The sequence below is a fragment of the Trichosurus vulpecula genome, chromosome 8, assembly GCF_011100635.1.
Source record: "Trichosurus vulpecula isolate mTriVul1 chromosome 8, mTriVul1.pri, whole genome shotgun sequence".
Lineage (NCBI taxonomy): Eukaryota > Metazoa > Chordata > Mammalia > Diprotodontia > Phalangeridae > Trichosurus > Trichosurus vulpecula.
In genome coordinates, this window is record NC_050580.1 from 31,766,023 (window position 1) to 31,780,906 (window position 14,884).

Sequence of the window (14,884 nt, forward strand, 5' to 3'; positions counted from 1 at the left end):
CGAGGTGAGGAAGCGAGCCCATGCTTCTGCCCATTTTGCAGATCAGGAAACCGAGGCTCAGAGGGGAGAAATGACTTGGCGTGTTCACGTGTTTGGCGTGTGACATGTGCGTTCCCTGGGAGGACGTACATGATGAGACTCGATATAGAGACTCTTGGAGCTGGTTCGGGCCATCGCTCCATGGTAGCCCTCACGGCTTCAACCAGCCGACAGGTCGAGGAGACACCTTCAAAAGAAGATGGCGGAAGCGAGCGCCCCGTCACGTGACGCGCTCGGACCTCCCTAAGCCAACTCCTCCGCCTCGGAGAGAGCCCGTAGTGCGCACGCGCAAGCGTCGCCAGGCCCATTGTTTTGCTCCCACCTCCGACAGCGGCTCCGGACGCGCTCTCGCGTCGGTGCGGTGTGGGTCCCCGCGTCGAAGCGTGACAAGGGGCCTACGGGAGCGCGCCCGCCCGAACGTAAACACGGTGCGTCCTCGGTGGGCAGGGCGGGGCCTGGGCGAGGAGAGAGAGTCGGCGCATGCGCAGGCGCCTGACGGGTTTGAAATGGCTTCAGCTCTGGCGGCGACCCGGCTCAGGTGAACGTCCGGTCGGGGGGGTCGGGGACCGGCGGGCTCCGCGGGGCCGGGCCAGGGCCCGGGGCGCCTCGGGGGCAGGAGGGAGGCCGCGGCCCGGTAGTCTTCGAGCGCCCGCAGGGCCCGGCCGCTGTCCGGGGCGCGATGGCGGGAGGGAGGCGGCCCCTTTTGTGCCGGGCGGCGGGCGCAGGCCCGGCCTCTCTCGGGCCTCCCCGCGGGCCTCGGGGCGGGGGGCTGCTCCGGGGCCTCGGGCCCGGGGCTCAGGGGCGGGCGGGGGCGATCCCGGGGCCGGCCGGCCGAGGCCGCTGACCTCCGCTCCCCTCCCCCACCGGCCCTCGTGGGCAGAGCCGGCCGACCGGGGCGGCGCTTGGAGATCCCGGAGGCCCCTCCGCCCGCGCGGGGCCCGAGGGCGCCGTGGCTCGGACCCTGGCCCGGGCGGGGGGCCCGCGCCTCGGGGGCGGCCGCCGGTGTCCTCGGGCCCAGCCCCCGCCTTGAACTTGGGGGTCGGGGGTGAGGAGACACTGCCCCGCGGCCATCCCTGTGTCCGGGGCAGCAGCGCCCGAGCCAGGGTAACTGGGGGGCCTTTGGGTCCCTCCCGCCCCCCGGGCTGTGGGTCCCGGTGTTGGCCGGAGCGGACACCGAGCTGTCTCAGGGTGAAATGCCCCTCTCGGAGAACCGGAGCCCTCCCTGCTTGCGGGGGAGACCGTCGGGGCTTTCGTGCCCACTTTGCTCATTGGCCGGGTGGGCTTCGTCTCATGTTTGGTGGGGGTGGGGAGGGCGTTATCTTGTTTATTCAGAACTTGGGAGTCGGGAAACCTAGGTTCAAATCTCATCTTCGATACTCAGTAGTTTTGTGACCCGGGGCAACCTCTGGGTGCCCTCGTGTCAACCCTAAATTCTCCAAGCCCTACTTGGTGGAGGGAATTCCTCAGGCAAGATATCCTCTTGTGCTCCATCCCAAGATTCTTGTGTTCTACTTGATAACAGATACTGTATTTTTATTTTACTTGCCGTTGGAAGTCTCTTCCAAATTGTCGAGCTCCACAGATCTCCCAAGTTGCCCATGACTCTCTTCCCCGCCCCGCACCCCCCCCAACTTGGGAAATGATTGTTCCTTTCTCCATCAGTAAATTGATAGATTGATGGAAATTTAAAACAGGGTTTAATTTTTTTTTTCTTAATAGATCACTGCTGTAGAAGAAAACCAGCCAGAGGTTTTGTCTTACGCCATGGCTCAGTTTGGAGGACAGAAGAATCCACCATGGGCTACTCAGTTTACTGCCACTGCAGTTTCACAGCCAGGTCAGCCCACAAACCCTCTCTCTTTGCACATTTTAGGGGTCATGCTGTTATTTCAGTTATACAAAGAGGCTGTCCACGACTTTGTTACACCTAAGTGGCAAATTGCCTTCAAAAATATATAAGCAGATACAGCTTAAGAGTCTAGCCAGACCTTTTCAGAATGTTTAAAATGCTGAAAGTTAATTTGTTAGAATGTGACTTTGACGACAGCTCTAAGCTAGTAAGTGACCAACTCTCATTCTCTAAAATATGTGTGAGTGAATTCGTATGTCTTTGTAGATCATTTTAGGGTAGATGTAGCATTTAACTGTCACTCGGTCTGGCATTAAAAGATGCTAGTGTATGCAAATGATCTTTAAAAGCAGATATGTAAGAATGACTTGCTCATTTAGGCTTTATATTTTTTTCAGAGTGATCATGGCTTTGAGTTCTACATAAATTTAGTGGGAAAAAGATTTTGCCCTATGTAAGACCTTAACAGTTTAGACCTTAATCTTAATTACTTACTGACGTAAACATAAAATTGTGGTCAGGAACAAGATAAATCTTTATGAAACAAATGAAAGTTCATAACCCTTTTTGAATTTATACACTTGCATTTCAATATCATTCTTCTTCCCTTCGTGTAGGAACAATTCTTTGCCTTTCAGTGAGATCTCCAGTCTTTCACTGTTTCTCTTTATATCAAGTTCTGAGAGATCATTTTGGCATTTTTCAGTTGGAGATCATGGACTAACAGCACATTCGGTACTAGATTATATTAGAGAACTGGATGATAGGTTAAGAACTTTCCTGTAAGGCATCAGAAAAGGAGCTGTCCTATTCTTCTTTCTCAGTACCTGAGCCTTTGGCAGATTTTCAGGTTGCCCTATTTGAAAAGTTCCATTTCTGACTCCATTGCTAGCCTCAAATCTGTTTTTGTTAAATTGTACTTGATAGAATATATCAAAAACCTAATTTTAGGTTAGCTCCAAAGAGACTGAGCATGAGTCAGGCTCTAGTCTCAGCAATTATCTTTTCCTTGAGCTGTCTTAAAATTAGAATGTAATAAGCATCTAGAGTTCATTATCTTGAAGATCATCGTAAGTGTTTTCTGTAAAAAGTGGAAAACTTTAAATTGAGTGTTTCTCTTCAGTGAACTTTAGAAGAGGTTTGTAGCAAATGAATAGTGAATAACTATTTCATACAGATACTAGCCTTTGGCACCAGTTAACACTATTATATTTTTCATTCTGGCTCAAGTAATTTTCATAAATATTAATTTACAGTAAGAAAAATGGCTTTTCTTGGGCTTCTCTTCAGTTTCACTAGAGTATATTAAGCATCTGCTATGTGCCCTGAACTGTTCTTTGATAACAGTATAATGTTCTACTTTTTCTGTACACAGCTACGTTCAAGTAACTCCTTAAACCTGGTGTATTTATATACTCTTAACAAAGAACCTTAATATGACAGGTATACCACTTAACATTGTCATGTTGTTTTTTAATGACTTGAATTAATTACACTCCCCTCCGAATGAGAAATGGCATTACTCTGTTAAAGGTGGGAGAAGGAGAAACTTTGATTTATGAACTTGTCAAACACAACCAGCCACCTTTGAGCGCAGCTCTAACAGCTGCATTCTGGGCTTCAGGGCAGTTGGGATTCCAAATGTTAATGGGATATATGCTAGTAATATGCATGCTTATGCACAGCATTGTGCATTAATCTATTAATAATTTTCTTAAAGCTTTCTTCGAGTGTGTTATTAACCAGAAATATTCAATACCTAAAAAGTCATCAGAAATGTTTGTTGCTTTGTTAATTATGATTTAGCCACAGCTTTCAACCTAAAAAACACAACAACAAATTTTCATATAGAGTTGTTTAATGTCAGTTTATGTGAAACATTCTTTAATTTCAGGGGACAGCATTCTTGGTAGCTTTTTTAAAAATTGTCCTCATATAGCCTTTCTTTAAAGTCCTCTTTTTGACATCACTACCTCTCGGGGATTGATATAGAGTCAAATTGATTTCATTTTTAGGTAGATTTTAAATGAAACACTGACAAGACTTATCTTTCACCTTTGGTCTGAGAGAGAAAACTCACTATATGTCACCCACCTTCTTGTATTTTCAGGTCGAAGTTTCAAATACCTATTCTATAAGAAGGGTTATAATCAAGGAAACTTTGTGTTGTAATATAGTGTTTGTAGTTTGTCAGGGAGAAAAAAACTCTATTGAAGCACCATGACAAATGCTTTAGGCACACACTGGGTTGTCACTCGTATTTTGTGGCAGAAGACAGATTTAATGTTCAAACCACAAAAATGCACCTTACGGAATATCTTCAACTTGAATGAAATTTTTTTCTTTTTTCTTCTTGTACTTGTTTTTATCCATGTATATGTTTTAATGTGCCTTGGTAAATAAGGTCATGTGTAGTGATCAATAAAACTGTTTGGTTTGCCTGTTTTGCTAACTAAATTTTCCAACAAGATTGGCATTTTCTTTTTTCTTTTTTATTATTTAAGTTAATAAATTATTTGCTGGTGGCAATATAAAAATTGCATAACTAATTGTATATCCTAATGAATATTTTAGAATATATCCCAAATGTTTTAGTAAATACATGGATACTTCATCAACTTGATTTCTTTGTTTGGAATATTTTTCTCATTCACATGCCTTTCATTTGTTGGTCTGGTGGCACTTCAAATGTGCCAGGAACTGTGGCAGGGATACAAAGTGGGGGGAGGGCATGAGCCCCTTTACTCAGGGAACTCACAGTCTAATGGGGGAGTCAGCATACAGATATCTATGTACAAAGTATATATGGGGTTAAAATCCGGTGGGATCTCAGAGGGAAGGTGCTGAGATTAATGAGGGAAAGGGAAAGGCTTTCTGTAGAAGGTGGGACTTAAAGGAAGCCAGAAAACCTTGGAAGTAGAGATGAGGAAGAAGAACATGACCAACATAGAGGACAGCAGGTGGCGAGTCCTGTTCAGGGAGCAATCAGGAGGCCTCCATTCACTGGATCACAGAGTATGTGAAGGGCAGGAAAGTATAGGAAGACTGAAGAGGTAGAAAGTGGGGACTGGTGATGAAGGGCTTTGAATGCCAAACAGATGATTATATATTTGATCCTGGAAGCGATGGGGAGCTGCTGGAGCTGATTGAATGTGGGGGAGGGGGATATGCATTTTAAGATGAATTTTCCAGCTGACTGGAGGGTGGATTGGAGGGAGGAAAAGCTTAAGGAAGGGAGACCAGCCATAAAGCTACTGTACTTTGATGTGGGCCTACACCAGGGTGGTGGCTGTGTCAGAGAAGAGGGGATCTATACGAGAGTTGGGATGACTGGACAAACAACAAGATTTGATATTTAATTGGAAAATGGAGGGGTAGGGGTGAGATTGAAGTGTTGGGATGGCACCTAGGGTTAAGGCCTGGGGGAATGAGAGAACTGTGGTGCCCTTAACAGTAGTAAATAGTAAAGATAGAAGAGGGAAAGAGTTTGGGGGGAAAATAATGAGTTTGGTTTTGGACATTTGCGTTTGGGTTGTTTATGGCATCCAGTAGGCCCTTGAAGATTTGATACTGGAGTTTAGGATTGGAGAATCAGCATAGAGATCATCATTGAATCCATGGGAGCTTAGGAGATCATCAAGTGAAGTAGAAGAGGAGAGAGCCCAGGACAGAATCCTGTCCTGTGGGACACTCGTGGTTAGCAGGCTTGACCTGGATGTGTATCCGGCAAAAGAGACTGAAGAAGGTAGGGGAAGCAGGAGAGAATGGTGTCCTGAAAAGCTAGAGAGAAGAAAGCTTCAAGGAGAAGAGGGTGTTGGTCAGTTTTAAAGGCTACAGAAAAGCCAAGAAGGATGAGGATCCAGAAAATGATTTGCCAATTAAGAGGCCATTTGTGCCTTTGGAGAGAGCAGGTTCAGTTGAATGATGAGATTAAGGCCCCCGTTTCGTACTATCTTTGGTGAGATTGGTCGGATAAGGTCTGGACCTGGGACTTCATGAAAAACTCTGTCCACTTGTGCACCTTCTCTATAGCATAAGAGTCTTAGAGAGTGGCTGTAAGTAGCCCTGGGGGAGGTTAAGTGACTTGCCTCTAGTCACACCACCAGCACGGGAATGACGGTTGGATTGTTCTGAGGCCAGGCATCATCTTAAGGTTGGATTGGGTTTGAACATAATTTTAAAGTTGTTTTTGTCTCTTCCTTTTTCTTCTGTCCTTTACATTTAGTCTGTTACCAGGTTTTGCCTTTTATCTGAAACATCTCTGCCTCACTCCTTGGGAAAGTGTAGTCTGTGAAAATAGTTTTGGACTTGGCGTCAAAGAGCTGAGTGTGAATCCTTTCTCAACACTGATTGTATGTAGCTGGGTGACCAAGGTCTTTTCTGGACCTGCTGCTGTTTGTGCCCTTAGCTTTACCTTCATCACCTCATACTTATTATTGTGTTTCCTAGGTAGTTTCCCCCTTTTTTTTTTAATCTAGCCCCTCTCTAAATGATAGTGCTGCTGACTGTCCTCCAAAACTTTCATCATTTGTGCCTGTGTAAGAGCCTTTACTGGCTTTCTCATGTTTACTGTGTAAAGTCCAAGCTCTTCTGCCTGAATTCCATGACTTCCATATCCTGTCTCCATCCTCTGTGTCCATTGTGACTCTCTCCAGTACACACTTACATCATATATAAGACAGGTTGACCTTCTCATTGTACATTGCTGTACTATTCTAAGTTTTCTTTGACTTCAGACATTTCCTTTGAGGAAAAGGGAGCTAGTGAAAGGAAGACTTTGTTCCAAACACCTTTCTTTGTATTTCTCCCTTGGCAAGATAACTATTTTTGTGGCTTTAGTAGTCATCTTTATATGAATGAATAATGCATTCTCACTCCCCCCACCCAGAGTAGATGTCACTGCTTCTGAAGCTCTTATCCTATCTCTGTCCTCCTTTTCATAGCCAAATTCCTTTTAAAAAAAAAAAAAGGATTTTCTCGACTTCCTCTTCAGGTCATTCACCAGGAGTTCTCTCTTCTTTCTTCTTCATCTTATATAATTCATATATCTTTCCCGATATCTCCTCCCTCACTCCCATCTCACATAAAGATGTGGCCATTCTTGTCAAGGCAGATGCTTCTACAAATGCCCATCATCCTATTCCATCTTCTCTAATAGATTGTCTCTCTAATTTTCAATCCCTCCCTTTATACTCTCTCCCTCCCTATTGGCTGCAAATCCAACAATGTCTCCTATGTCTTTTGGGGGGTGGGGCGGGGTTTCCAGGTAATCGGGGTTAAGTGACCTGCTGAGGGTCACATAGCTAGTAGATGGCAAGTTTCTGAGGCCAGATTCGAATTCAGGTCCTCCTGACTCCAGGGCCCATGCTCTATCCACTGTGCCACCTAGCTGTCCCTCCTGTGTATTTTTAAAAATTCATTTGATTCTACCATCTCTGCTAGTTTCCATCTTCTGTCTCGGCTCTCTTATGTGAAACTCCTTGAGAAAGCTTTCTGTAATCAGTTTCTCTACTTCCTCTCCTTTCATTCACATCTCACCTCTTTGCAGTTGGCTTCAGACCTCATCACTCAACTGAAACTACTCTCTCCAAAATTACCAGTGATTTTTTATCAGTCTGTTGCCTTTTCTCAATCCTCATCCTTGACCTCTGCAGCATTTGACACTGTTGACCAGCCACTTAGATACTGCCTCTTCTCTAGCTTGTCTTGACAATGCTCTCCCTTTTTCTGCTCACTTTCCTTTCTATTCTATTCGTTTAGCACTTGCTGCCTGATTGTGGTTGTTCCTTAAGACTCTGTCCTTGGCCCTCTACTAGTCTCTCTCTACACCAGCTGATTTGTTGATCCCATTAGCTCCCTAGAGTTTAATTATTAGATCTTTAGGGATAACTCCCAGATCTGTGTACCCACCCCTAAGCTCATGACTCATCACCTAGTAGACATCCCAAACTCAGCACGTCCAAAACCTTCACCCCCAATTGGCCCCTCTTCCACACAGCCATATTTCTGTCGGACACCATCATCCAGATTTGCAGCCTTGGTGTTATCCTAAACTCCTCACTAATTCTCCCTCTCCCCACCCCCACCCCCATACATTTGGTTCTCAGGATCTCAATTCTGCCATCACATCTCTGCCATCCATCCCCTTCTTCATACTTTCATGGCCACCACCCTACTCTAGGCCCTTATCACTTCTTAACTGCACTTCTTTCCTTCAAGTCTCTCCTCACTCAGTCTCTCCACGCAGCTGCCAATGTGATTCTCTTTAGGCACAAGTCTAATGATGCCGTTCTCCTCGGCCAGTTTCAGGGCCTCCCTACCTACTGCTCCTCCGCTTGACCCTCGGGTCCCTTCGCCACCTGTCTCCAACCTATCTTTCCAGCTTTGATTATCTGTTACTTCACTTTGCACGTCCTGCAGCCCTCCTTGCTGATGCTTGCACACAGCTCCCCATCCCCTGCCCTGTGCCCAAAATGCCCTTTAATGCCCGTCGTCCCCAAAGGGTGTGTGATCTCCCTCCTTTGAGGGTGGGCTCTTTTATCTGGGTGTTAGTGGTTACAGTACCCGGCACTCAGTCAACACTTAATGATCGGCTTTTTGGCTCATTGAATTCTGTTTGCTTCATTCGTCGTTGTTGTCCACCTCCTCTAGTCTATTTATTACTATTCTAGGTGTTTGGCTTTCACTTTATATCCTTTTTCGAGCTTGTTTCTTATATCCATTCATAAAGTCTTTTTGGATGAGCTGTTCTTTTTTCTAAAGTTTTAGTTGTGGTTATTTCAGAGTTGATGCCTTCCTGTGATTTTCACCTTGAGATTCTTTTCACCCCTGAGATCTCTTTACTGGAGTGGCAGCTTTTGTTTGTTTGCTTATAGCTACTGCCTTGGTTTTTCAGTTAGGACTTTGTCCCAGGGCCAGGCTCTGGCCCTTCCTGTACTTTTGGATGGGGTGGGTAAGCCCATGTATTGTCTCTGGGTGAAGTCCCACAGTTGGACAGTGTTGTACCCAACCTAGATTCTACCTCTGCTGTAGCTTGAGCATTGTTCTCTTGTAGTCTGTGGGTGGGAAACTGCCAGGATCCAGACCCTGCTCTTTATGGATCTTGCCTGGGTCTAGCTGAATATAACATTGATAGCACACTCCACCCGCTGCCAATCTTCAGCTTCCATCTAGGTTATAGGGCTTCCAAACAAGTTATACTGGCAGTCATGTACCAGAGATCTTTAGCCCAGGATTTGGACTCTGGTTCTAACTCATCCTCTGTTGGCTTCAGTCTAGTCTCCTTAAAGAATTTCCTGACTCACATCTGATGGCTTCTGCCAGGTTTCCCTAGACATCTACCTGGCTAGCGTCACCTGTAGCCTTTGGTTTGAGCCTTCACTCCAGAGTTGGGCCTGGTTTTAGGTTGATGCCCTAGACCTTCAGACAAGCTGTCCTTGGCCCAGTTTCCTTTCTTCTGTCTCCTGTAATACCTGGACTACTGAAGCAGCCGTTGCTTCTATTCTTTTCCATTTCCTCATGCCACCGTTTATGGGATGGAGTTGCTCTTTGGTTTTAAAATTTTATTGGTGTTCTTTGTGTGTGTGTGTTCATTTTTAATAGGCCTTCCTCAGGCAAACTGGGTTTGCCCAGAACCTTGCACATTGCCATCCTAACCAGAAGTGACAGCTGGCTGGTAATTGAACATTCCCTGTGCTTTTTCCTCTTCTGTACCTGTTCCTTAGGTGCCTTGCCACCCATCTTTTATCAAAGCTCTGCCTACCCTTCAAAGTTCAGCTCAAAGCCTGTCTCCTGATTCTCTGGCTTTTCTAGTCAGATGTGGTTAAGACCACACCATGCAGCACAAAATAGGTACTTACTAAGGGTGAAGTGACTTGAAGTGAATTGACTGAATTCTCCCCCTGAGCCTTTAGAACAATTTGAATTTTCTTGTGGTTCCTGTCATAATCTTCCTTGAGGTACATAGAGTCTTAGCTTTCATAGACTGTTTGAAGGCAGGTCTCTTACTCGTCTTTATATTCCCATCAAGGTTTAACATAGAAACTTACCGCTGTGTAGGCATGTAGCAAATGAATTCCTGACCCCCTTTAAGTCAACTTTATTTATACACTTTTCCCCAGCCTAAAATGCCCCAATCTCTCCACATACAGGCTTTACTAATCTTGCAAGGCCCAAAGCCTCCAGGAAGTTTTCCTCACCCATCTTCAAATTCCTGTTGTGTATACTGGATCGTAGAATTGAGAGCTGAGAGTCCTGAGCTATCACCTGACCCAGCTTCCTTATTTTATGCTTGGGGAACCAAGTTCCAAAGAGAAGGTGGCCTGCCTAAAGTCACCCAGCTTTTAAATGACAGAGCAACTGGGACTGCAAGTCTACTGTGCCACACCGTCTTATATTCAGTGCCACTTTGTTGTTTAGTTCTTCATTGTTGGTGTGCATGCTGTCGCTTCTTCAACAGGATTATAAATTAAGAACCCTTTGGGGGCAGACATCAGTTATATCGCTATCAATGATGAAGGCAGCTAGATGGCTGAGTAGATAGAGTGCCGAACTTGGAGTCAGGAAGACCCGAGTTCAAATTGGCCTGAAATACTCACTAGCTATGTGACCCTAGGCCAGTCACTTGTCCTCTATCTGCCTCAGTTTCCTTAACTGTGAAGTGAGGATCATAATAGCACCTACCTTGTAGGCTTGTTGTGAAGATGAAATGAGACGATGATTATGAAGTGCTTGCCCCAGGGCCTGGCACATAATAGGAGCTTAAATGCTTTTTCCTTTCCTGTTCCACTTAACCCCTTGTCTGCTTCAATTTCTTCAGCGGCAAAATGGGGATAATTATAGTGCCCACCTCACTGGCTCGCAGCGAGAATTAAATGAGATCATATTTGTAAAGTGCTTAGCCAAGCCCAGCACAGAGCAGGAGCTTAATAAATGTTTGGTTCCTTCCCTCTGGCCATCCTAATCATACCGGGGACCTGGCCGCCCAGGCTTAGTCTGCAGTCTCCTTTACTGCTTTTTTATTTTAGTTGATGCTGTTCCCTAATTTTCTCCTTCACCCACCCTTCTCTTGTTGCATCTGTCTTTCAAATTCCAAAGCCACTTTTTTGTTACCTCCCCGATCCCCTAAATTGGTACAGAGCATATTGCATCTCTGTGTGTACTTGGGTCATAATTCTTGTATGGATGTCAGTTACTACCCCTGCTCCCTGAGGACAGAGACCACACATCTTTTCCAAACTTGTTATAAACACAATAGCACGTAGCTACGTGGCACTTGATGGAGATTGGTTGAGTTCAAATTGAATTTTCATGAGTAGAGAGAATCCAAAAAATACAAATTAAATCCGCAGATTTTACCAGGAGATGGTGGGAGGGAAGCAGGGAGGCCTGGGTGTCTGGGGCACTCCTGAGACAGTGGCCTGACAGAGGCCTCCCCATAGGTGATTTAACCTCTCGAGGTGAAACAGGAAGGTCAGTACTTCATAGCAGAAATGCTTTAGCATGCTAGATGAGTTGGTATTTTTCATGATAATCAACAAGCTTTTATTAAGTGCTTTCTCTGGGCCAGGTAGGTACCGGGGATAAAACAAATAAAAACCTGCCCTCAAGAAGCTTATTCTCTTGGAGGAGACAGCACGTGCAGATTGTACATACACACACACATAAATGTCTACAGAAATACTTATATACGAAATAAATACTAGATAGGTTTTATGAAGGAAGACATTGGCAACTTGGAAAATCAGAAAAACCCTCTTGGAAAAGGTGGCCCTTGTGCCTAGCTTGGAAGTGAACCAGGCAGAGGTCGAGGAAGGCTTGAGGAGATAGCCAGATAGAAAATCACTGGGGCAGTCACTGGGTGTCGTTTGGGGACCCACCAGAAGGCCAGTGTGACTGGATGCTAAAGTGGACAAAGGATAGTAAGATGTAATAAAGCTGGAAGGGTAGGTTGGAGCTAGGTGGGAAGGGCTTTAAAGGGCCAATAAGTTTGGACTTGATTCCTGAGGCACCAGGAAGGCACTGAGGAGGGAAATGGAAAGACTTGTGGGGTTTTTTGTATTTTTTTTTTGAAAAGTCATTTCAGCTTCCTGGAAGTTGGGATGAAGGGAGGGGGCAGACTGAAGACTCTGAGTGGCAGGAGAGTGCAGTGGGTAGACCACCAGCTGGGCCTGGAGTCAGGAATGCCCTGTGCAAGTCCTGCTGCATACTCTAGCTGTGTGATGCTAGACAAGTCACCTAATCCCTTTCAGCCTCAGTTTCCTCATCTATGAAATGAGGACCCACCTCACAGTGTTGTTAGGATCAAATGAGAGAATGTATGTGCAGAGTGCTCTGCAGTCCCTGCTGCGTGAACAGTTGTTATGGGACAAGATGATCTTGTGTCATTAGATTGCTAACCCTACTGTGATGTAGATGATTTGGGAATTGTAGCAGAATTGTTCTTCAGAGCTGTCGGTGCATACTGAAAGGGAAGGAGTGACCACTTTGACTTCTGAGTCTTAGGCCGGGGGTCTGGGTAAGGAAGAAGAAGAAAGTTAGTTTCCTTCTTCTTGACCCTCAAGGTTATCTCCCTTAAACTTCTTTGTTCTCTTCCCACCTTTTTTCTTCTTCAGCCTATAAGCCCAGAAGTTATCTAAACTGCCCTAGGTTAAAAAGTATTTAATTTCTCAGCCCCTACCTCTTTTCTGGTTCCTGAATGGAAGAGTGGTATTTTCTAGGTCTTCAGAAAAATGTTAACATATATAGGTGTACCTTGGAGATGTTGCAGGTTTGGTTCCAGACTATCATAATAAAGTGAGTCACAAATGTTTTGATTTCCCAAGGTATATAAAAGTTATGTTTACATCATATTGTTTGGCCTGTTAAGTGTAAAATAGTATTGTGTCTAAAAACACTATATAGCTTAATTAAGAAATAACTTGCTAAAAAATTCTGACCATTATCTGAGCCTTCAGAGAATTGCAATCATTTTTGCTGGTGATGGGTCTTGCCTTGATGTTGATCAGGGTGGGACTCACGCAAGGCTGGGATGGCTGTGGCAGTTTCTTAAGACTACAATGAAGTTTACCTCATTGATTGACTTTTCCTTTCCTGAAAGATTCTATGATGCTCTTTGATAGCATTCTACCTCCAGTAGAATATCTTTCAAAATTGGAGTCAGTCCTCTGAAACCCTGCCACTGCTTTGCCAAGTAATTCTCTGTAATATTCTTCTGTATTGTTGTGTCTCAGAGAATAGGGAGGCCTGAGGAGAGGGAGGAAGATGGAGAACAACTAGTTGGTGGAGCAGGCAGAACACATGACATTTTATTGGTTAAGTTTGCGATCTTACATGGATGTGGTTTATGGCATCCCAAAATGCATACAATAGTAACATCAAAGATCACAGATCACCACAATAGATGTAAAAGTAATGGAAAAGTGTGACATGTTGTGAGAATTGGCAGAATGTGACACAGAGACATGATGTGAGCACACGTGCTGTCAGAAAATGGCACAGTGGGGGGGGCGGAGCCAAGATGGCAGCTGGAAAGCAGGGACTAGCGTGAGCTCCCCGCCGAGTCCCTCCAAAAACCTATAAAAAATGGCTATGAACCAATTCTAGAACTGCAGAACCCACAAAACAGCAGAGGGAAGCAGGGCTCCAGCCCAGGACACCCTGGATGGTCTCTGGGTGAGGTCTATCCCACACGGAGCTGGGAGCTGGGAACTGGGAACTGGGAACGGAGCAGAGCAGAGCCCAGCCTGAGTGGCTCAGACCAACCAGACCAGGAGCCAGGCAGAGCGGGCCCTAGCCTCCTGAATCAGTGAGCTTCGGCAGTTACCAGACTTGTCAACCCACAAACACCAAAGACAACAGAGAAGGTTAGTGGGAAAAGCTGCAGGAGTGGAAGGAGTTCGAGGTTAGGCCACCGGGGCAGCGGAGGTGGGGCAGCTACAGCTGCTATTGCTTCTGGCTTCAGGCCCACCTGGTGGGAGGAATTAAGTGGTGGATCAGAGCAGGAGTGCACAGCCTGCTGAAGATCTAAGCCCAGTCCGGGTTGGGGGTTCTTGGGGAAGGAGGAGTGCTGGTGCAGCAGAGCTGGCGTATCCCCCCCAAACGTGGAACATAGAACTCTTTAGTCTACAAGCAGTCATACCCCGCTGAAAAACTCAAGGGTCAAGTTAGTTGGTTGGGAATATGGCCAGGCAGCAAAAACACACCCAGATTCAGTCTCACACTTTGGATTCTTTCTTTGGTGACAAAGAAGACCAAAACATACAGCCAGAAGAAGTCAACAAAGTGCAAGAGCCTGCACCAAAAGCCTCCAAGAAAAACATGAACTGGTCCCAGGCCATGGAAGAGCTCAAAAAGGAGTTGGAAAAGCAAGTTAGAGAAGTAGAGGAAAAATTGGGAAGAGAAATGAGAAGGGTGCGAGAAAACCATGAAAAACAAGTCAATGACTTGCTAAAGGAGACCCCCCAAAATACTGAAAAATACACTGAAGAAAACAACACCTTAAAAAATAGACTAACTCAAATGGCAAAAGAGCTCCAAAAAGCCAATGAGGAGAAGAATGCCTTGAAAGGCAGAATTAGCCAAATGGAAAAGGAGGTCCAAAAGACCACTGAAGAAAATACTACCTTAAAAATGAGATTGGAGCAAGTGGCAGTTAGTGACTTTATGAGAAATCAATATACTATAAAACAGAACCAAAGGAATGAAAAAATGGAAGACAATGTGAAATATCTCCTTGGAAAAACCACTGACCCGGAAAATAGATCCAGGAGAGAGAATTTAAAAATTATTGGACTACCTGAAAGCCATGATCAAAAAAAGAGCCTAGATATCATCTTTCAAGAAGTTATCAAGGAGAGCTGCCCTGATATTCTAGAGCCACAGGGCAAAATAGAAATTGAAAGAATCCACCAATTGCCTCCTCAAATAGATCCCAAAAAGAAATCTCCTAGGAATATTGTCGCCAAATTCCAGAGCTCCCAGATCAAGGAGAAAATA

General features: G+C 45.3%; 1 protein-coding gene across 1 annotated transcript in view; it reads left to right on the forward strand.

Moving 5' to 3' along the window:
• Nucleotides 1–329: 329 nt before the first annotated feature.
• The window catches only part of CCAR1 (cell division cycle and apoptosis regulator 1), a 53,060-nt gene continuing 38,505 nt past the window's right edge, over nucleotides 330–14,884 (forward strand). Inside the window, exons 1-2 of the mRNA XM_036734674.1 lie at nucleotides 330–577; nucleotides 1,759–1,876. Of these exons, the coding sequence (XP_036590569.1) occupies nucleotides 1,804–1,876 (73 nt within the window). The 5' untranslated portion in view covers nucleotides 330–577; nucleotides 1,759–1,803. The remainder of the gene's footprint in view (nucleotides 578–1,758; nucleotides 1,877–14,884) is intronic.